Below are 20,518 nucleotides of genomic sequence, written 5' to 3' on the forward strand. Positions count from 1 at the left end.
CTCAGTAATGAGCAGGGTCCGGCTGGGGTTAATGAGTCAATGGAGTGAAACGTCAAACCTTGGACCCTTATTAGGTTCTACTCTTTACGAATATCATTGGAGATATCCACTTTTGAGTAAACCATCCATGGATATGGATATTCTCAGATATCTTGTCGCTTCCAATTGCCCAGATCTCTCTGAAGTTGATATGGTAGACGAACCTCTGCGGGGAACACCTTGAAGCCTGAATCATGTCCAGTGTGGTAATGATACATGACCCTAGTCATGTATGTATACAAAAGAGCAACATAACATGAGCAGAGCAGTCTCGGCAGCGGCGCTGTCACCAACGTAAGACGCCCAGAAGAACGGAAAGACCAACAACCCATTCTCTTTAAGCCGAGGGACGAAACGGGTCGATCACATCATGAAATAACCCCGGGGAGTCTAAGCCCAAGTCCAGGTCAAGGTTCAGGTATGGCTTGGTGTTGCAGCTTCGTACTGGCGAGCGAGTGAGGATAAAGGTCGTGAGAGTTGAATGGACGATCAAGCTTATCTTTAGAAAAGTAGAGGAGATAGAAATACATAATAACAAAAGATAAACTGACACAAGAAGAAAAAAAGAGGAACCACCCCAGCCTTGAGAGACATTTTTCTGCACAACCACAGAAGCCATTCAACACCATCTTGAGAGCTACAAGGTAGATGATACTTGATCCAGCCGCTTTAATGTGTGTAGCTGTAGGTATCTCTTACCAGTTGACCAAGGGCGTCTCTCTGAGCCCATTACCAAATGGAAAACCATCTTAAACTTGTCTTGCCTCATTCTGCATGGTCCGGCAGTTGTTGTAACGTAATGGCTCGTCCGGGGTTTATTTACCGCTGCAGTCAAACACAAATTCCATTATTAGCGGCTAATTAACCTTTCCTATCTCATTGGTAAATTCCCCGACCGTTTCCTGATCCTTACTGTTGGGTTCTCAATTAATCAACGTCAAAACACCGCAAAACTCCCCTATCTATATCACTCACTAATCACTATCCATCTACTCACGTCTCTTCTATACGCTAGACTCTACGTATAGGTAAGGTTAGCAATTTACCGAGCTTACACGTCGTGACTAAGTATGGCATGTCGGGGCAAGCCGGAGACAAACGGCATTGGGTACGGCAACAACTGTAGACTCATAGCCTCCCTTGCCATTTATTTGTCAAGACTATACTGTCATCAGCAAGTTTATCTCCGTTCGCCAAGTGGTGATCGTCTTGTCTCTTCCAAAATTGATAGCAAACGTATGGATAATTTATCCATAGCAACAACTCGTTAGTAATACATACTTACCCTCCAGAGATATTCGGAATTGCCCCGCATGCAACACATTCACTCAAGATCTATCAGTTCATTAGTTAGCAATAACTTGAGATCATTTTGGTACAATACCTTTTCTATGATTGGTCCATACAACCAGCCCTTTCCTTTCGATCCCTTGTCCCCCGATCTTGACTCAGCAAGGAAAGAATCTCGTCTCGTGGGGCCGGCTCTGTCCCGGGATCTATTTTCTGCACGGACCCATTCGTCAAGACTCATTAACCAGAGCGAGTAACATCTTAGAGCGAGGAGCGTCATCGTTGGGTCTGGAGCTTTTGTTGGTGTTGATCGCATCCGTCTGTATCCGTCTGCCCTTAAAGGTAGGTAGGTACTGAAATGAAGCCTGGATGGCTTTCTTGATATGCAAGTGCAACACAACTCTATTCAATCGACCTCCAGACTTAAGGTTTTGTATCCTGTCACTTTCAAACCGACTGTCCATTGATGTCACGTTGAAGACCACCGTCATCCGCCACGTGAGTGTGGAGACGATTAGCGATAACGGTCAGCGACGGTTGTGTGAAATGTAGTAGTAGTATAACTCTTTTCGAGACTTAGCCTCACGATTGTGTCCAGACCATGATTCTCTCCTCATAGTGCTCAGTTGGCTCGTCTGAACCACGTGCTGGGAGCGTCATCTCAAGCTCCTCCCGAATCTGGTATCCCAGCTTCTCATAGAAGGGTACTGCGTTCATTGTTGCTTCGAGAATGACAGGCATGTTTTGGGCAGCCGCCTGAGCCTGCACTCGGCGAAGTAGAGTCGATCCAATTCCTCGGCCGTTAAAGTCAGGATCCGTGCAGAGATATGTCACGTCTAGGAGATGTTAGTGCTTTGACACGTAACAAGGTATTCCAGGAGCTTCTAATCCATATATGGCGGTCAACGCCTAGCTTTGCTTATTCCATGTTCACTCAGCCATGAAAGACTTACGGTAATACGGCTTTTCGCCTAGGACTATGTCTCTCTTGCTTTTGGTAAGAGCTGCATAAGGTCCAAGATACTGACGTTGGCAGTAATCTGGAAACTCTTCGTCGTCATGGTCCTCCTCCCCTAGCCGCGGTTGCCGCTGGATATTCCACTTGGCGAAGCCAGCTATCTTGCCAGTCTCTGTATCACGCGCAACAAGAACACCCTTGTCAGCGCTTTGAACGTGATCCATCGTATCTTTAAGAATCCATCCATGCATGAACTCCTTGCTCCTAGGTGTAGGAAATTGCGCATGCATGAGCAGGTTGATGTCCATGGCAGCAAAGAAGGTATCGGCTACGCCAGGAGCCTCCTTCTCTGAAGGGACGACAATCTCGAAGGTCATGCTGAAAATGCGATAGTATATAGATATGCTGGAGTGAAGGATATATAAACTGAAGGTTGCGAGGTTGGATTCGACCAACCAGAATCTTCACGATGGACATTTGTGGCCTAGACCTGACCCACGTGACAGCCAATATCCTTAATGTCTCTATCTATGTAAGCGAGAAACCATGTTAACTTGCATATTGGTAACATCTAGACGTCGATTCTCTTTGCGAATAGCATCACTTTGTTGGTATAGACTATCTTCTCCGGAAGTGACACAAAGATAGAGTTGTATATTTCTTCAATAGAATTAGCCTACCTATGCCAACTAGTATAAGATTCCTTTATCTTTGATATTAAAACTTTCGGTCATATTACGTACCTATATGACATTTGTTTAAGTTCATGCGCGTGTTGTACTCTAATGTATGTAGTTGAGGTACTCTTGTAGTGATTGAAGTGGTCATTTCTGTCCACATACCAGGACTGTGATGGAAAGTCAGTGACTAGGTAGCTTCTGAGTGACATGTTATTCTTGAGCTTGTAGTGTCTGCTTGTTCTGAGACCGGTCTGTTGTACTGCTCCATGCTCGTTTCTTTACCACTTACAGGAGTTTCGACCTCCGATATCTACTCGACTTCCCTAGGGCATCTCAGACTTCAACTATCTGAATATACTAATATGAATAAACCAAATACTCAGGGGAATGTGTACACAGAGGCGATTTTATGGCAGATCCTTCGGGAACTGGTTTGTCGAGGCATCTTAGCATAGGTAAGGTAGGTAGGTAGGTAACTAAAGAAGAGTCGCGGGAACGACCAAGCTATGGCATTTCAATTCATGTTACTTCGAAATATCATCTTAAATCCTTAGTCAACGTCCTCTAATGTTTGAAGCTTACTCATCCTCCTTAAATAAGTGTTTGAACCCTTGATATCAGTGTGCTTTTTGAGAAGCATCGTGTTGTGAAGCCTAATGCCATCACTTTACCGAGGCCAATTCTGATATAGGAATCACTATAAACACAGATAGTTGTCTCGGTTAATGGACTGTTCTCAAACTTAGACACTTCGTGGTGTATTGCTGTGTGCAAAGGAATGTAGTTAATAAAGCGGTGGCCCTGTGACAACGACTCAACTTTAACGCCATAACACCATATCTACGACTAACAGGGGCAATATCCCCTTGATACCCCGGCTGTACACATGCCGTATCTCTATCACCATGCAGCCATAAGTACTCACACATGTCAGTATAATATTGGATAGAGTGTATCTTTTTGTTTCCTTAGGTGTCTGTTGAGCTAGGCAACTGGAGGTGTGGGATTTGCGCAGCCGGTGTATGAAGGAGATAGTCTACTTAAAGTTATAAGAAGCTTGAAAGCATTTCAGTTAGTCTTTTAGTATGTATAGAGTATTTGTTTGTATTGCTAACTGGTCCAATTGTCAAGATGCAAGTGCTCAACCCAAGCACCAGACTGCACCAGTTCAAACAACCAAGCATCTCGAAACTCTCTGGCAGCGGCGAAGGTATACCGATCGAGAGCAGTTTCGAATATTTGTGTCTTCTTAATGTTGTAATTCTAACACTTGACTTCTATCTAGCAGCCCATTGACAGATAGTGGTACCTGACCAGCACAGCCATCTTCTCGTTTCATCAGTCATTATCTAAGCCCTGTCCACTATGTTCATTACTTCCCGAGAAATCACCATGTGGATGAAATAGACTTTATCTCGGCCCAGTCTATCGAAAACATATTGCCAGTTACCTGCTATGAACAGCCTAGTCCAGGTTGCAGTTGCGATTTATTACACTTTCAACCTTATCTATAATACTACATCAGATTGAACTCAATCAACTATTGTGTTAAGGTTAAGGTACGGCTGGACAAGGCCAACAAGCTAAATACAACGTCCTTCTTGGCAAGCTTAACATAATTATACTAGTGATTTGATTCCAGCTACATGCAAGAGTGTGAACGCGTCGATACTGGGATGGCGATGATTACTGAACACATACAGTCACATTCACGAAAAGTCTCAAGAGATGTAAGACAAAAGGACCACTATTGGGCAACTATAGACATAGTCTGGCGAAAAATACAGTCGTGACTCCCCGAGTCTGCCAGGGATTAAAATTACATAAACGAATTTGTGCGGTTTGCTAGTGATCCCCTGTGATGAGTCGTGGCTGTGAGCTCGATAGCCCGGCAAACGACCGATATGACAAAATGAAAAACGCCCTTATGGACTGGGTATTTAGACGGGAGGGTTGAAAGAAGGAAGCTCCCTGTTGCAAACGTTGAGAGCCTGGCCAGCACGGGCGCTGGTAAGAGCGGCAGCCTGGGCAGGCTTGTTGGAGGCCTTGCCGTAGACGGGAAGGGCATCGAGGGCGGCAGGGGGAGTGTATGCGACGTCGTCGAGACTGACCTTCAAGCTGGGGACAGTCTTGAGGTCAATCTTGTTGCCGTTGAGCTTGACAATCTCGACCTGGATACCCTTGTTGACGGCATCAGCAACCTTGTCAGGAGAGCAAGAGGCAAGAAGCTGAGGGGTGTCGGCGGCCTGATCAGCAGAGAAGGAACCGTGGATGGTACCCTCGGCAGGCTGTCGCATGACAACGAGACCACCAACAAGCTTGCCAGCGATGTAAACGTTGACCTGGGCAGGGCGCTCAACCTCAGTAACGTCGAGCTGAACGTTGACGAAGTAACGAGTGGTCTTGCTAGCAGCACGCTCGCCAAGATCACGACGGCTGGAGCCGCTGCCGTAAAGACGGTTGATGGTGGATCGAGCAGAGCTGGCGAGCTGACTCTGGGACATGCGCCAGTACTCGAGTCCAGCGTAGGTGTAACCGAAGCTCTGGATGCTCTTGACAGTCTCGGAGGTGTGGAAGTTACCCTTGGATCGGTAGAAAGGCTGGAGAGGAGAGTTCTGGGTGATACGGGTACCCTGAGGAGTAGAGTATCGAGAACCACCAGAGTAGGAGCCGGTGAAGGAGGACTGGCTAGGGTGCATAGCCTGCCAGTAAGCCCAGAGACGGTCGACCTGGGTGTGGTGCAGCCAGAAGATGGGGTCGAAGCCGGAGAACTCGGTGGCGAGGAACTGACCAGCACAAGAAGCATCCCAGTGAACGGCGTTGTGAATCTGCTCGAGAGAAGCACCGTTGGCACCAGTGGAAGCAAACTGGTTGAAGGTGGTAGGTCGGGTCATGACATCGTAGGTCCATTGCTTGTAGGGACGTCCGCGGAGGTTGTTGTTGGCGGTACCGGGGAAGCTATCGGGAGCAGGGCAGTGGTAGATTCGGCTACGGTCCTCGTCGTCCCAAGAGCCGTACTTGCCGTTGAGGGCGACCTTGGGGAAGTCGTAGGTGTAGAGAGGGTTCTTCATGTTGATGGTCTTGAGACCGCTGCCGTTGGGGACCTGGACCTTGACGTTGGTTTGGGTGAGAATGTTAGGGATGCCGTCGATGGCCCAATCCCAGTAGGGAGCTCGCAGAGCGTTGGCAGCATCAACGTAGGTCTTGCGGTACTTGGAAGGGTAAAGGTTGGCCAGTCGCTTGGCGTGCTCGACGAGGATCTGCTCGTAAAGCAGAACGTAAGGACGGTGCCAGGTCAGGAAGATGCTCTCTCCGTGAGGGCAGTATCCAGGCCATCCATTACCGTTTCGACCACCACCACCGTTCCACTGGATAAAGGGCTTGCCGTGAATACCACCAACCTGGAAGTAGGACTTCCAGTCGGTCTCGCTGGCGTCGTACATGGAGCGGACAGCTCGCATGTAAAGGTCCCTGTTTAGATATTAGCATTGATGAAGCTCACTACAGCGCAGCGGGACATACAGAGTGGGACCACCAGATTTGATAAGATCATTGATGTTTCGGCGAGAAGGAACAGCGCTTCCTCCAGTGACTGGGACACCGGTAACGAAGATGTTCTGCTGCTGGGCCTCGACGGGGTTGACTCCGCCAACGACCGCAAGAGCGGCAATTAGAAACTTGCCCAACATGGTGAAAAGAATAGAATAAAACGAATGTATTCGAACAAAAGTCGTGCGTCAATGTACGACTTTGTTTGTTCTGAGAGGACAAGATCGAGAAAGGAAGCAATTTAGGAAGTGGGAAATGCTCCGAGATATAGTAGCTGAGCCATGGCAGGACAATTCGATAGTACGAGGTCTAGGGGCGTGTGAGAAGTGACAAACGACCTAGACAGTAAAGAGAGTCTAACAGAGACAGGCAGAGTCATGCCCATGGCAATGATCCCTTCTCCGCATCCGAATCTCCGTCTTGCCCGGGTCTCCAGCCCAGCTGTCAATCATCGTCAAAGGGGTTCGTATGTAACGCCCCTCATAGCGGCCCTAGATGACAAGGGGGAGGGGGTGCGCAGGTAGGGCAAAGATCGATATTCCATGGGATGTATCCACCGACTAGAACCTGTAAGGTGTGGGTGAATTAGAATAGCAGTATGACCCATGCACATGGACCTGCACCTGGCTTTCTCAATCGTTTAGCTTGAAGCTGCTCGTAACGCCACATTGACCAGATCAACATCTGTGTCCCTGAAGGATGACAGGCTAAGGCTGTCAGGCGAGAAGGGGAAATTGAAGTTGAAGATGATTGCGCGTGCGTGCTCGGACTAAACGTTAAGCGTGAATGAGATAGAGACGAGACATCCATCAACAAGAGCGAGTGCACTGTAAGCATCAGGTACAGTAAGACGGCCAATCCAACGCTGGTGGTGTGAGTGAGCGACTGAGTACGAGGTTGTTGCTGCTTCGTGTAGGTTGTTGTGCAAAGAAACAACAGGGGTCAAAAGATCTAGTCCGGCCCAGCCCAGCACCAGCCCAGCGGTACCTTGGTACAGCCCTGCTTATGAGCTGCTTCAGCGGCCTCAGGGTGTCAGAAGAATTGGCCCCTAGAAACATAAGAGACGAAATAAATTAGTCACTTTATGCTAACTTAGACCCGTGGTTAGGTTACTTTATTATGGAAGCCTAAGCCTTGGAGGGCAATTCTTCTGTTACCCACCTGAGCGGTTGGGGAAGCTGGAATTAGCTGGAGCTGTGCCTGGTGAGTGGAGTCCGCTAAGCTGTTAGAGGAGCAAGTCAGCGGCACGATAGACCACAAGGGCTTTGTTAGTGGATGGCCTCCTGCGGCTAACGATTGATGGTACTTGACGCGAGCACCTAATTTATGTGAGAAAGTGATGTACCTGACGTAAATTACCCTCAGACCAGGTTGCAGCGTATCGCCCAATCGAAATGGGATTAGAGCCTAGTACCTGAACTTCTAACACCACCATCTAAGCATGGATCAGTCGTCCTAACCTGCTAGTCAGGGCCTCTGAGTGGATGGATACGGATGGAGATGGATGATCTGAGGAAAGGATGCGAAAAGATTGCCATGGATCATGACTGAAGATGCAATTTGTTTGCGGCTACACGGCCAGTCAATGAGGCCATACGAATTAATTAATCGATCAGCGATTACTGTAGGCAGGTAAACGACGTAGCAATGCATCCAGGGACTTTCCAATTATTAGATCAATGCCAAGGATCTCGGGCCAGTTGAAGCCGCCCCTACATGATGTGCAGCCAATTAGGCCTCGGCTTTCAAAGACCTTGAACCTCGGCGGATACTAAAAAAGGATCAAGCACGATGCTCTAGGGCATTCTGACAGCCCAAAGACCGCTGTAGCTGCAGTTGCAGTTGCATATAAATAAATCAATTGGTTGATGGCAGTCCAGAACCTCAGCCGCTTCCCGGGAACAACTCACAGTGCGTCAAGCCTACGTCAGGACAACTGGGATTTATTCTTCTTTTACCTATTCTTTTTCTTCTATTTGGTAACTGTTCCGCTGGGTTTTACGTGATTTCAGGTAATAGGAGATGAAAACTCGCTTAATGTGAATTTTGGCGCCGGATCTAGACGGAGATGCCGATCAAACTTGTACGGAGCGTCGGCACAGTTATACGAGGCTTTTTATTTTATTTGTGATTATGACTGTATACAACCAACATTTTGATGAAGTTCTTACTGTACAGTCCATAATAATCACGCCCTACCTATCTGACTGCAGGTACAGTACAGTAGGTTTCTACTTGAGGTAACCGAAAATGTCCACATTCAGTCGATCTCAGTCGCTTGTTGGTCCATGATAGTTGACAAAAAATGTCCGTGGCCCTTTTTTTAGTATCATGACGGTTTAATTACGGCTTCTGGTCCTCGTGGTTTGTCCTCACCGTTTGAGCTAGACCCAATCTCGTCAATCTGCTTGGTAGAGTAGAGCTCCTTTTGTCTACTCTTGAAACAGCCACCCGCTGAACTGACCTGACCTGAACTTTCTACTTCTGACCCCCTAGGCTGGAAGGGAATGGCTTAGAGACAGGTCAATTCGCTAGTTTCTCTTTAGTTGATGGCACGAGCCAAGGGGCAACAGCCTTTGTGTGTTGCCGGTTGCCGCTGGGTCGATAACATCAACTGTCCGTAAAGCCATGTCTCAGTAAGGGGCAAACAAGTACAATACAGCTACTAAGCCTATGTAGTTTAGGGTGATTTAACGTCTTATCCCTCCATCTCCATCTCGTTCCTCCTTAAACTTGTGTCCTAGTTTGTATCTAGCTCTGCGCGTGATTCCGCTTGTCTTAACTCCGCCTCATTTAGAACTATTGAATCTTGATATTAGTGGAACTCGTTCGATTGAGATCTCCTCTGTTTATTACGGGCAGTTATTATTCGCGATTCTGCACGTCCATGTCCATGTCCAAAAAAAGATGGTGTTCTGCCGTAAGCCTCCATATGCACGGAGCAGTCTTCAACCACTTATATCTTGACAAGCCCGCGTCGTGCCGAACAAACAGTCCAGCCACGCATGCATGCAGCAAGTTGAACTGGAACGACGCAGCCAATCCCGTATTTTTACATGTCTGTAGGCGTCCGCCGCATGTAACTTGGTAGATGCTGTTTAATAAGGGCAAACCAAACCTCGTGTTAGTTGAGTACAGTCAGGACACACACCGCTCATACAAATGGGTGGTCCATCTGCATGAGGCGTTCCAACCGATACGAGCCCTACGAGACATCTCAGCCAAGCAGAGATGTGAGATGCACAACTCAATGTCCAAATATGGTATCTCGAGATGTTGAACTAATGTAGGCTGATCAGATCAGAGTTTGAGCCGTTTATTAGGCTTCTTTTTTGCCTTTTTGACTTTTGACTTTTGCCTCGTGCCTCGCCGCCTTGCAGCCGATGAAAGCCACGCTTGACGGTTGGTCCCAAGAAGCCAGTGTTTCTGTGGCTATAGGGTTGATGGCATCTAGGTTTTTATATAAGAAGCTGACCGTTGCAGTTGATGAAGATGCCAAGGCGTTTAACAATCACTTGACATTGACAGGGAACCCTCTCAACATCACAATTGCCGCTCTCATGACGGGTAAAGATGCTTAACCTGATCCTAAACCAATAGTCGAGAATTATAGTCATGTTCGACTATCTCCTCTAGCTTACCCGTACCGGAAGTGTCCGGTTTTCTTACCTTGCGGCTGACGAGACTAGATATGCAGCATACCAACAACATCCTGGTCTGGTACTGTACTTTTGGATCCTCCTCCTCCAAGAATATCTCATGATGTGATTAGTACACAAGAGTACAGTAGTATAATGAGGGGAACCCATGTCTTTAGTGGCTATAACCTCGATCACCGTACGATATTCAGTGACCATCTGTGTTGCCAAGGCCACCTACTTGCTTACGGCTGTCTATGTATTTACTTTTCCAGCTTTCCAATGAATATCATGTGCCTGCCAGCAAAATTCGATAATTCATTGTTAGCTCCCTTGACAAACTTGGCAAAAGATCATCAGCTCGTTGCAACGTGAACAAGGTCATGATCGTATTGAACTTTTGATCGTTTCCCGGTATATCCGTCGGTCTTGTTTCGATCGCGATGCTAAGACTAGTCTAACGCTCTCTTCTTTTTCCTCTTCTAGCGTTGGTATCCGTAGTTTCGCTTAGATGAATTGCTGATCTCTCCAACGGCCCGTTTTCTCTTTTTCGTCCCTTGCAATTTCATCATGATGAAAAGATGGAATATCAAACTTTCCAATCATAGACCAGAGAGTCAGCAAGATCGTCATTCCAGTTACCAAATAAAGTATTTCTGGGTTCCTGCAGATCGTCTTGGCAAAAATTGATTAAAGGATTGTCAGGAACATGGATGGTTGACCCACGCAGGTAGAGAGAAGTGCACGGAATGTTACACAACACTGGATACAATAGAAACAAACTGATCAAACGCCATCATTAACAACGCAATGTCTTTTAGTCTACGTCTAACGGAGGATAAAAGCAAGACAGTCTTGGTCCACAAAATGTCTCACCATATCAATGGATGTTGAATATCATCCATGGCTATTTACTTATGTGGCGCACGCTAAAGGCAGTCAGCGCACAATGCCACGCCTTGTGAACCATGGCATTTACAGTACATGCAATATTATATGACCGATGGATGAATGGATGAAGATGAGGATGCTGACCACACCCCTACGGATACTGCTAAAGTGATTACACTATGGCTTATGGCGTCAAGCTCATGGCTATGTCTGTGGCTTACAGTACAGCTCTCGGCTCATGCAGGTCCCGGGATTCATTGTTGTACAGTGCTTGAACTTTGTTTTGTTTGATGCTATCATAGGATGAGGATAAACACGCTGCTTATTTACGGTGCGTACGTGCATACCTGGCCTAGGCACCTATGCGCAGTATAGTATGTCCGTCGTTTTGTTTTAGATACTGTCATAGCTCCCCGTATTCATGCCAAGATCCAGATATCCTCCACTTCTTTTTGCGTTGGTGTGACAGTAACTGTTCTCTCATATCCCTCATGATCATCGTCTCAGAGCTAAATCATGTTAGTTACAAGGAGAGCGATTGCTCCAGCATCACAAGGTCTCTAAACCCTTCTTTCCACCGCCTCGCCTGCTCTGTGTCCGGTCTTGGCAGTGGACTTCGTGCAAAGCCTCCGTAACCCATCCACGCCTGTAGTCCGGCCTTTACACCGACCACACCGCCCTGAATCGCCGTCCAGTCGCCCTGTGAGACAACTTCCTGCATCTTTTGTGCTTCGGAAACATGTCCTTCCAAGTAAAGTTCCATAGTCTTGATGCATGCCCTCGGAGCAATGTTGGCCAAGCCTGCTAAGATACCGTGACCTCCGCCAGCCAGAGAAGGAATGAGGAAATCAGCTGAGCCTGCCAAGACGAGAAACTCGGGCTGGGTTGGGTTATGCTTTGAGACTTTGCGAGTTGCTGCGGCTACTCTGTTGAGCTTGCCCGTGTTGCCGCACGTTAACTTGACGCCTACAATATTAGGATGCTGTGCGAGAGTGATGATAGTATCTGAGGACATGTCCATGCCATCCACAGCGCCAGGAAAGTTGTATATGATTATGGGGATAGGAGACTTGTCTGCGACTCTTGTGAAATACTCCAGGATGGTTGCTGATGCCGGGCCAAATAACGTGGCATAGTAGGACGGAGGTAGGACCAGCGCATAGTCACCGCCAGCTTCCCAAGCCTCACGGCAATATTCGACGGTCTCGCGCGTGCTCTGGCTACCGCATCCCACGATGATGGGCACATGCGAGAAGCCGCCGTCATTCAGGGCGGCTCTTGTAGTGGCGGTGACCAGCTGCCGCTCCGAATGACTGAGGTGAACAGCCTCTCCATTAGATCCCTGCGTAGCAATTCCCGTTACACCAGCCTGAGCAAGTCTCACAGCATGGGCGGCAATTGTAGCGGTGTCGACGTCTTCTGTTTCCGAGTCGAAGAAACACATTGTTGGGACGTAGACGCCAGGAATAAGAGGACGTGAGGTCTGGATATCATCTTCTGTGGAAGCGCTGGTGGCGGGTGATGAGGCATTGGCTGATGTGAAGTTGCTATTCATAGTACTTGAGTGCCATTGGTTGTGATTGTATAAGTGATTGTCGAAAGACGACCTCGCTGATGAGGGAGCATCACTATGAGGAGGCATGATGACTTGATGATATGTGATAGGGTTGAGGGTATAAGGTGCAAAGACTCTGTGAGAGTTATTGATATAATTATATAATCAAAGAACTGTACTTGGATATTGAGGGAAGTTACCAGAATTTATACTCGTCAGTCTCTCAACTGTCGTGAGCATCATCATCCTCAATCCTCTCCTACAACACCAATTGCAACCCCCTAAAATCGATAACTCACAAAACCTTCAGCGGGGCAAAAATCAAGTCAAATGATTCAATCCGCCAACTCCGAGAGGACGGACAGACCGGTCAGAGAATTGGGCAGCTCAAAGATTGGTAGAGTTGCCCAAATACTCCGCTTGTATGCATCTCGTTATGAGGGGAAATGCTCACGAGAGTCGCCTCTTGGGGGTCTTCCTGCAGGAAAATCCGGGGTATCTCAGGGTCTAAGAAGCCTCTTGACGAATTTGGACCGTGGGGGTTTCTTTGTACTTTGAGGCCAGTCTTTGCCTGAGTCGTATAGTTCAATACTTGCCTTCTCGATTGCGGTATATTCACTCCGACTCGAGTAATCATGACTTGTTAAGATGATGCTGCGCCTCAACAGAGTATCATTCAAGAGCAGACTCAATTGATGCAGAAATACGCTCTCTCGGTTAGGCAAGGAGGTAGACTGTCAACCTGGATCTCGGAATTCAATGCATACCAAGTCCTATAACCGAGGGGCCGCCCTCCAATTTACTATAACCTGACGTACATCTCTTGAGAATCACGGATCAACGTCTTTTTTAAACGTAATAAATGCTCGTGTAACCATCCAAAGACTCGTGGCATTGTTGCCGTCATCCACGTTGGTCAAAATAAGCATCGTTCCTTGGTCAATTCTAACTCAGCCGTCAGCTTCAAGCACGTCGTGATGTGTCATGTGTTCTCAGAAGAATCAAGCTCATTCAATATCATGCCTTGAGAATCATTGTATACAAAGCCATTGACTGTCACCGTTCGGTAATTAACGGTACTAGGAAGAGCAAATAAGAAATCAGATATGCTTAAAGTTGGTGAGCTGTTAGGACTCAAGCTTAACTGCCTCATTAAAACCAGACCAATGGCTCTTATGGCACGGGCCGTTGGAATCTGAGTTCAAAACCAATTTGTCTTCATCTCAAAATAAAGTTAAGCCCATAGCCGGGTAGGATCTATCCGCAATAAACTGTGCCTCAACTCTTTCCATGGTTTACTCTCAACTCAGCAATGCAGTGCAGCTTTCAGACTTGATACTGTCTCGGCATAATACTACATCAATAGGGTTGTTTATAAATAGGCATCGGGGTAAGAGTCTTGGTCATTGGCACTTATAAGTGATCGTCAGTCATGGACGTTTGTCCAAAACCTGAATATTGATAGCAGCACCAAACATCCACGGAGACGCAGATTTCTGGAAGCTACTTTTGTCCGAGCAGGCAAGGATCAAATCGACCAAAACTGCAAGTCTCTTACTCCGTTCATATTCACGCAGGCATATCCTGCAACAAATGCAATGCACTGCGCCGCCAAGTTACTGTACGTTACCACGCATATCATCCTCGCTTACATCCAGCTCTCCTCATACCGTATAACGGATTCTGATGGGGGCGGCTGCATTCACTTAAAGCCCTATTGGGGGTATATCACATGTTACTGACGTCGCCTTTCATCGGAACAAGGAAATGTTACTTTGGAAAACATCGTCATATCTGCCGATACAATCAATAAGATTTGCCTTGATTCAAGCGATATAGAGATAACTCTAACCAAAAATCGTTCATTCGTAACCATGCCAATAGCATATGTTAGCAACGCCAACCAAAACAAAACCGACAGCCTCATGCTTGCCAGTACGCCGTATAGATGCCCAAGAAAGGAAATGTCCTTATTTTACAATAACCAAGTCGTCATCGTCATCGTCGAGCGTGATTCGCCGCTTCGCCAGCTCGTTACTGATCAGGTCGTTACCGAGACTTTCTCTCCCAGCTTCTCGAATGCCCTTGTCGGTAACGAAGCGAGTCTTTTTTCTCACTGGCGGCTGCCCATCCTTGCGTAACTTCTCCCCTTCCTTCATCTTCGAAAGCTTGTCTTTCAGACTACTTCCCCAACCAAAAGCTGACGGTCCACTACTTGTGGCCGAGCCAGCTTGTGATCCAGCTGAAGAACTGTCAGGACGTTTTCGTTTAACAGGACTCAGATGAATGTTGCTCTTCCCTAGTAGCCCAAGTGACTTTGCATCTGGCCTGAGAACTTCGTCCGCGATATTCGCTGGGCTTGGCGATGGCTCTATAGACGAGGCGGAAGCAGGCAACCTCGAAGTCCGCGAACCAGCTTGCCGCATATATTCTCTTCCCGCAGCATTACCAACTTGACCAAGCTTCTTCATCATTTCACGCTCCTTTTCCTTTGCCTCCAGAGTTCGCTTCACATGCTCTGCTCTCTCCTTTCGGTCATTTGGCGTTCGATCTTTGCCATCGATCAGGTCTGCCGTGCTCATCGTACGTGAGGCAAACCAGTGCGTTTTTGTCTCCCAGTCGTATTTCTTGGCCTCTTCTTTCTTTTGAGCGCCAAATTGATAGACTTCTCTAGAATTGTTCTTTCTGGTGCCAAAACTGCTTCCGTTGACCTCCAACCTCGTAGAGCGCTGTTTGCGGATGGCCTCGTTCGAGTGAAATTCACAGTACTGGGTTCGCTTTTTGTTTACCCAGGTGCCACAAATATCTCCGCCCTTCTTGACTGATTGGCATCCTCCCAAATCGCGAGCTGTTCCAATTTCAAGAATTGAATCATCGTCCGAGTTGATAACCAGACTGAACTTGCCAGTATCATGTCGCCCAGGCGGTGGTGGCATGAGTGTAGGGTTGAGAATTCCGATAACGGTACCCTCAGTGAGTTTCCAATATCTTGTGAACCCCGAGTTGAAGAGGAAAAGGTCCAGTTCCCATTCTAAATCAACCAGAGTCATGACCATGTATTTCCCCCGATCCTCCGTCTTCCCGTTTTTCTGTGTCGGCTTGTGGGCACGAGGTTCAGATTTCTTGGCCAAAATGCCAAATACCACAATATCCTGTTCAATATCCGGTAGCGCAAAATCTGGTGCTTTGACGTCTCTGAGTAGATCTTTGATCATGTACGCCTTTTTACCAGAAACATGTCGAGCAAGGACACTATGGGGCAGGATTCGTTTGGACAGGTGGAAACTCGAGTATGGCTCTATGCCGGCTGCTTGTTCATCGGTTACTTCCCCAGGGGGCGTATTCTTCCTTCTCGTTAGCGCCATCGAAGTAGCTGGGCGACTGATGCCGGGCGATTGGACATTGGGAACAGTGTAGCTTCGTTGCCTCTCCACAGGCTGGGGTTTGCCCATGATCTCTTCTCTTGAAAAGGACGGGGTTTTGATTGGCTCGTCTGGGATTTCGACAGCTTTCTTTTTGTATTGTTCCATCTCATCCTGGCTGATTCCGAAAGCATTCGTTCTTAACTTTTGTATGTCCTTTTGCCGCTGAGCTCTTGCAAGTTCGTCTGTCCTTACAGATGCCAACCGCTCGTTGAAGCTCAGAGGTCTGCCGTTATCGAATGAAGCCGAGGAGTTGGCGCTTCCGGTAGTCCTTGATCTCCGCAGATAACCAGATTGTCCAATATCAGTCGTTGTTTGCGAGTCTCTGTAACTAGGCGCACGCTTCAAGGAAATATCCTGAGCCTTGAGTCCTTTATCGATGCCTAGTAACACTCTGCTGGGGGAGGTCGGAAGTTGGGGCTCTTTTATCCTTCGTACTGGCGACGCAGGAACTTGGACATTGTTTTGTTGTGCGGGTAGCTCTGCCTTTGTAGGAGTTGTCGCGCGCCGTGAACGGCTTGGAGGTTGCGTTGATATCGCAAGTTCCGAGGTCGTCGCATGCAGATTTTCAACATTATCGTCCGTCTTTTTCGACTTGGCGCTCTGTAGCTTCTTCAACTTGAGCCGTGCCTGTATCTCTTGAAGTTTCAACTGCAGCGTTTCCTCATCCTCGTCGTCCTCGTCGTTTTCGATCTCGGCCATAAGGTTCATTGAAGGTAAGTTGCGACCTCTTTTTGACGGCGAAGGACTGGGCGAAGTCATCATCTGTCGGTATCGCTCCCGTCCCCGCGGCGTGCTAAGCAGAGCTTCATGCGGAGATCGTGGGGGCCATTGGGAGTCGTTTCCTTGTTTTGCTGGCGAGGCTGCGGCAAGTATGGTCAGTAGATTGTCGCATAAAAGAGCTTTGAGACCAGTATTGTGGTCTTACCAGGAGCCATGACGATACCCAGGACGGTAGGTAGGTTATAGCTCAGAAGCCGGCCCCGGTGTTATGCGATCACTAAGAAGAATTGGGTGGTGTAAGTATGCGATGAGCCTGTAGCATATTCCCAGATGGTCAGGGCGGTAGGTTGAGTTTTAGTGATGCGACAGCCATCCAGCTGGATCTGTGGACTATCGTTGGTGAAAGAAAATATATGCCCGGCGGAAAAGCTATCGATTTTGGGCTGTTGATGCAGGGAATGTTTGCTTTTCAGCGGTGCTGGTTTGGATTGGCTTGGATTGGATCGGACTGGGCTTGCATCCACAAGCCAACGCATGCCATGCCATGGGTCGGGTACTACCTACTACGTACTCACCTTAGTGCTTCAAGTTCCTGGGCGGACGGGCGCCAGCCTCTAACTGGGAAAAGTGGGGTCCACTAGAATTAAGGCCAAAGGTCTGGCGTCACCCCTGCAACCAATGGGACTGTCGCGTCAGAACGCGTCTCAATTCAATTTCAGTCCCTGGAGCGTGTTTAATTCAATATGGGTCCATTCGTCTAATAGTCTCCGTACCTAGATCCTAATCTAGATCTCTACTGCTGCTATCACAAGCCTGGTCTTCTTTGGAGAGCAACAACATTCCTTTCAATCCTTCCTTATTGCTCGATTTTCCGTTTGATTCATTCTACTATACCACTGTTTCTTCATAGGACTTATTAATTCATTAAAGACAACGGCGTCAAAATGGCGAGAACGAGAGCAACTAAAGCTGCTGCTCCAGCAGAATCGAAAGCTTCAGAGCCCAAAACTACTACCTCCAAATTTAATCTGTCGCCTCGCGCTGAAAACGCCTCTAAAGTCTTTGTACTTCCTACAAAGGCCTCATCCGAAGCGCGTATTGTCACTCTTCCACACCCCAGACATGGCCGAGCCGCGAGATACCTGGTGTGCCCTGAAACGGGCATCTACGAATTCACAAAAGTCGCGACACCGAAGACGACACCTCGCAGCTGGTTGATCGAGACTACACCAGAATCTACCTCTACAGATAGTACCAGCAACGTTGGGGTTTCAATGGGTCAGGACCTCTACCTGGCTACGTTGATCGATCCCCTATTCCTGGTCCTCCCAGCACTGGCCGAGACCCAGTCGAAAAGCTCGGAGGGCAAACGACTGTTCCTCTCGAGTGATGACCATTTCGATAAGCTACCACAGGAGTCTTCTCATCTATCAGAGATTTTGCGATGCAATAAGACACGAAAGCTCATCGAGAGCCGAATGGCCGCGATATGCGACACCGTTGATGCAGGAGACGAGAGTATGTTCAGAATAAACGAGAGCAAGCTTGCCAAGGCTGTACTGGAGAAGGCGCAGAGGATGCAGGAGGGGGGACTTGCTCCAACTTTGGAGGAGAAGTTTGTGAAGAAGGCTCTTGAAGCACCAATTCTTGTACAGACGCGAGAAACAAGAGAAACAACAATAACGAAAACAGAGTCCCCGGCACCTGCCTCAGACTCCAACGATTCTCAGTCAACGGCCGCCACAGGAGAAACCGAAGTCTCCCAAGCCTCAACGACCGCCACATCTTTAACAGAAGAGACTACCACAGAGAACATAGTCAGCGCCATTGAGGCTTCTGCCGATGTTGTGTCTCTCCAGAGATTGCGAGTTGCGTTCAGTTTCATCTGCTCGGGTTATATTTCCCAGGCTCTTTCTAATCAGCTGGAGGAGCTTCTGAAGAAGGAGGAATTGGTGGATTTCGCTCCCCTGGATGATTACCTGGCTAAATTGGCCAAGTTGCGCGCTGAAGCCATGGCTGCGCACTCTATCGATTACTCGCGCAAGCGTGGGTTGGATGAGGAGGAAGACGAAGCTTTCGTCAAGAAGAGAAAGATGGAGGAGGAAAAGAAGAAGAAATCGCTGGAGAGCCGTGGCGTCCGGAATCTCAAGAAAGTCAACACCACAGGCATGAAAAAGATGAGTGACTTTTTCAAGAAGAAGTAATAATAAGAAGATCTATTGGGTATATGTCATTAAAACGTGAGTGTCCAGACTTGGCCTCATTATGCCCCTCGAGCTCGACGCGCACCAAACCCTCGGCCGATGTTAGAGGTTCCGCGACTTGGTATGCCCGTCGTTCTGCTTGTAGATGTGGCAGTTGAGCTCCCAGCTCTTGCAGTCCCTCGCGCCCGGGTTGCGCCTCTAACTCCCCGGGTTGTTCGAGTTCCTCGTGTTCCTCGGGCGGGCGCAGCTGCTGCCAGTCTTCGTCTCTCCTCTTCTTCTTCACGACGCTGTCGCAATTGCTCACGTCTTTCTTCTTCTTCCGCGGCTTTTCGTTCAGCGGCCTGCTGTCTTTGAATAGCTTCCGCTTCTTGCTCGGCCATGTCTTCCGTTGCACCTTTCCATTCTGGGTCTAAGATCAATCGCTGATTATGCTCGGTCTGGGATAATATCCGGGTCCAAGTATTGAGGAGAACAGAGGCGTTGTTAACAGTGCTCAAAACGGTCTGCCGGTGGTCAGTAGATATTTAGTGGCACCTGGTATGGTAAACATACGTTCATGTTACCACCTGCGCGCTCCAGGGATGAGATGACGCCTTCAATGGATTCATTTATACTCCGAACACCTTCAAGTTCCTTGCGCAGTGCCGCTTCATGATCTATGGGCTCTGGGCGCTCTTGTGTCGGTGTCTTAGGGGTCTTGGGGGTTCTAGGAGTTCTTGGACGAGATGTCGGTGGGCCATCTTCCTGTGAGGGGGATTCCCAAATGTTCGACTCTGTAAATTCTGTAGTATCGTCGGCCATGGTGGCGGACTGCTAGGATGTAGGTGGATGCGGGGCCCTTTCTGTTGGAGATAGCCTCAGCTGGAAGCGCTGATCTAAGGTCGCAGCAAGGTCGTATGTTTCGGATAGCACAGGTTTCGAAAGTCGTGTTGAAAATGCTGTGGCGCATGCAGGGTCAGGGCCGGCGCTTGTTGACTTGATAGCAATGTGTTGCCATACACCGACAGCTATGGATACTGTATTGTTTAATTCATGAGTGGAGGGGCAGCACTCTATTGTCCCCATATTTCGCTTTAATTCATTGCTCGTTAGGACATGTTAATTGGCTGTTGTCCGTCGCGTGGCCAACGCGTCCGGGCGGGGTTGCTCACCCGACGGACGCGTTCAGGTTGCAACGGCCCTGTCGTTTTAGTGGGTAAACCTTGTCGCACAACCAAGAATAGGGAGGCTGGGAGGCTGGCGCACGCTCCAGGGTAGAGTCTGTCCCAGCCACTTCACTCGTTTTGATTGTTCTCGTTATTCAAATGTAAACATCTTACCCTACAAACATTCATCTCTAAATCTACCATCTCCAACTATTAGCAAGCGCCTTTCATCACTGTCGATTCTCATTCATATCATCCAAGACTTTATACCCCTTTTGCAGCTAATCACTGCAATCCATCCAGTCAACTGCGTTGTTTATCACGTCAGCCCATAACCTCAATTCGACGTAATCCTTTCGGGTCGATCTGGCAGCCATCGAGGACGCACTTTACGTCTTAAGTTGATACAATCTCTTGAAGGTAG

At 48.1% G+C, this 20,518-nt stretch overlaps 6 protein-coding genes across 6 annotated transcripts; 1 reads left to right on the top strand and 5 right to left on the bottom strand.

Moving 5' to 3' along the window:
* Positions 1-1,911: 1,911 nt before the first annotated feature.
* On the bottom strand, positions 1,912-2,664 carry FIESC28_03143 (uncharacterized protein; the record flags this gene model as incomplete). The annotated part of the gene is made up of 2 exons (XM_031157292.1): positions 1,912-2,165; positions 2,283-2,664. 2 exons carry the CDS (start codon positions 2,662-2,664, stop codon positions 1,912-1,914), a joined length of 636 nt encoding a protein of 211 aa, XP_031018621.1.
* Positions 2,665-4,907: 2,243 nt separating this feature from the next.
* FIESC28_03144 (uncharacterized protein) lies at positions 4,908-6,656 on the bottom strand (the record flags this gene model as incomplete). Its single annotated transcript, XM_031157293.1, has 2 exons — positions 4,908-6,438; positions 6,490-6,656. 2 exons carry the CDS (start codon positions 6,654-6,656, stop codon positions 4,908-4,910), a joined length of 1,698 nt encoding a protein of 565 aa, XP_031018622.1.
* A 4,912-nt stretch (positions 6,657-11,568) lies between these two features.
* On the bottom strand, positions 11,569-12,687 carry FIESC28_03145 (uncharacterized protein; the record flags this gene model as incomplete). The annotated part of the gene is made up of 1 exon (XM_031157294.1): positions 11,569-12,687. One exon carries the CDS (start codon positions 12,685-12,687, stop codon positions 11,569-11,571), a length of 1,119 nt encoding a protein of 372 aa, XP_031018623.1.
* A 1,883-nt stretch (positions 12,688-14,570) lies between these two features.
* FIESC28_03146 (uncharacterized protein) lies at positions 14,571-16,960 on the bottom strand (the record flags this gene model as incomplete). Its single annotated transcript, XM_031157295.1, has 2 exons — positions 14,571-16,885; positions 16,951-16,960. 2 exons carry the CDS (start codon positions 16,958-16,960, stop codon positions 14,571-14,573), a joined length of 2,325 nt encoding a protein of 774 aa, XP_031018624.1.
* A 729-nt stretch (positions 16,961-17,689) lies between these two features.
* On the top strand, positions 17,690-18,949 carry FIESC28_03147 (uncharacterized protein; the record flags this gene model as incomplete). The annotated part of the gene is made up of 1 exon (XM_031157296.1): positions 17,690-18,949. One exon carries the CDS (start codon positions 17,690-17,692, stop codon positions 18,947-18,949), a length of 1,260 nt encoding a protein of 419 aa, XP_031018625.1.
* A 59-nt stretch (positions 18,950-19,008) lies between these two features.
* Positions 19,009-19,750, bottom strand: FIESC28_03148 (uncharacterized protein; the record flags this gene model as incomplete). Its single annotated transcript, XM_031157297.1, has 2 exons — positions 19,009-19,452; positions 19,502-19,750. 2 exons carry the CDS (start codon positions 19,748-19,750, stop codon positions 19,009-19,011), a joined length of 693 nt encoding a protein of 230 aa, XP_031018626.1.
* Between the last annotated feature and the right edge of the window lie 768 nt (positions 19,751-20,518).

Source organism: Fusarium coffeatum, assembly GCF_003316985.1.
Source record: "Fusarium coffeatum strain FIESC_28 chromosome Unknown BRIP53273_contig_67, whole genome shotgun sequence".
Lineage (NCBI taxonomy): Eukaryota > Fungi > Ascomycota > Sordariomycetes > Hypocreales > Nectriaceae > Fusarium > Fusarium coffeatum.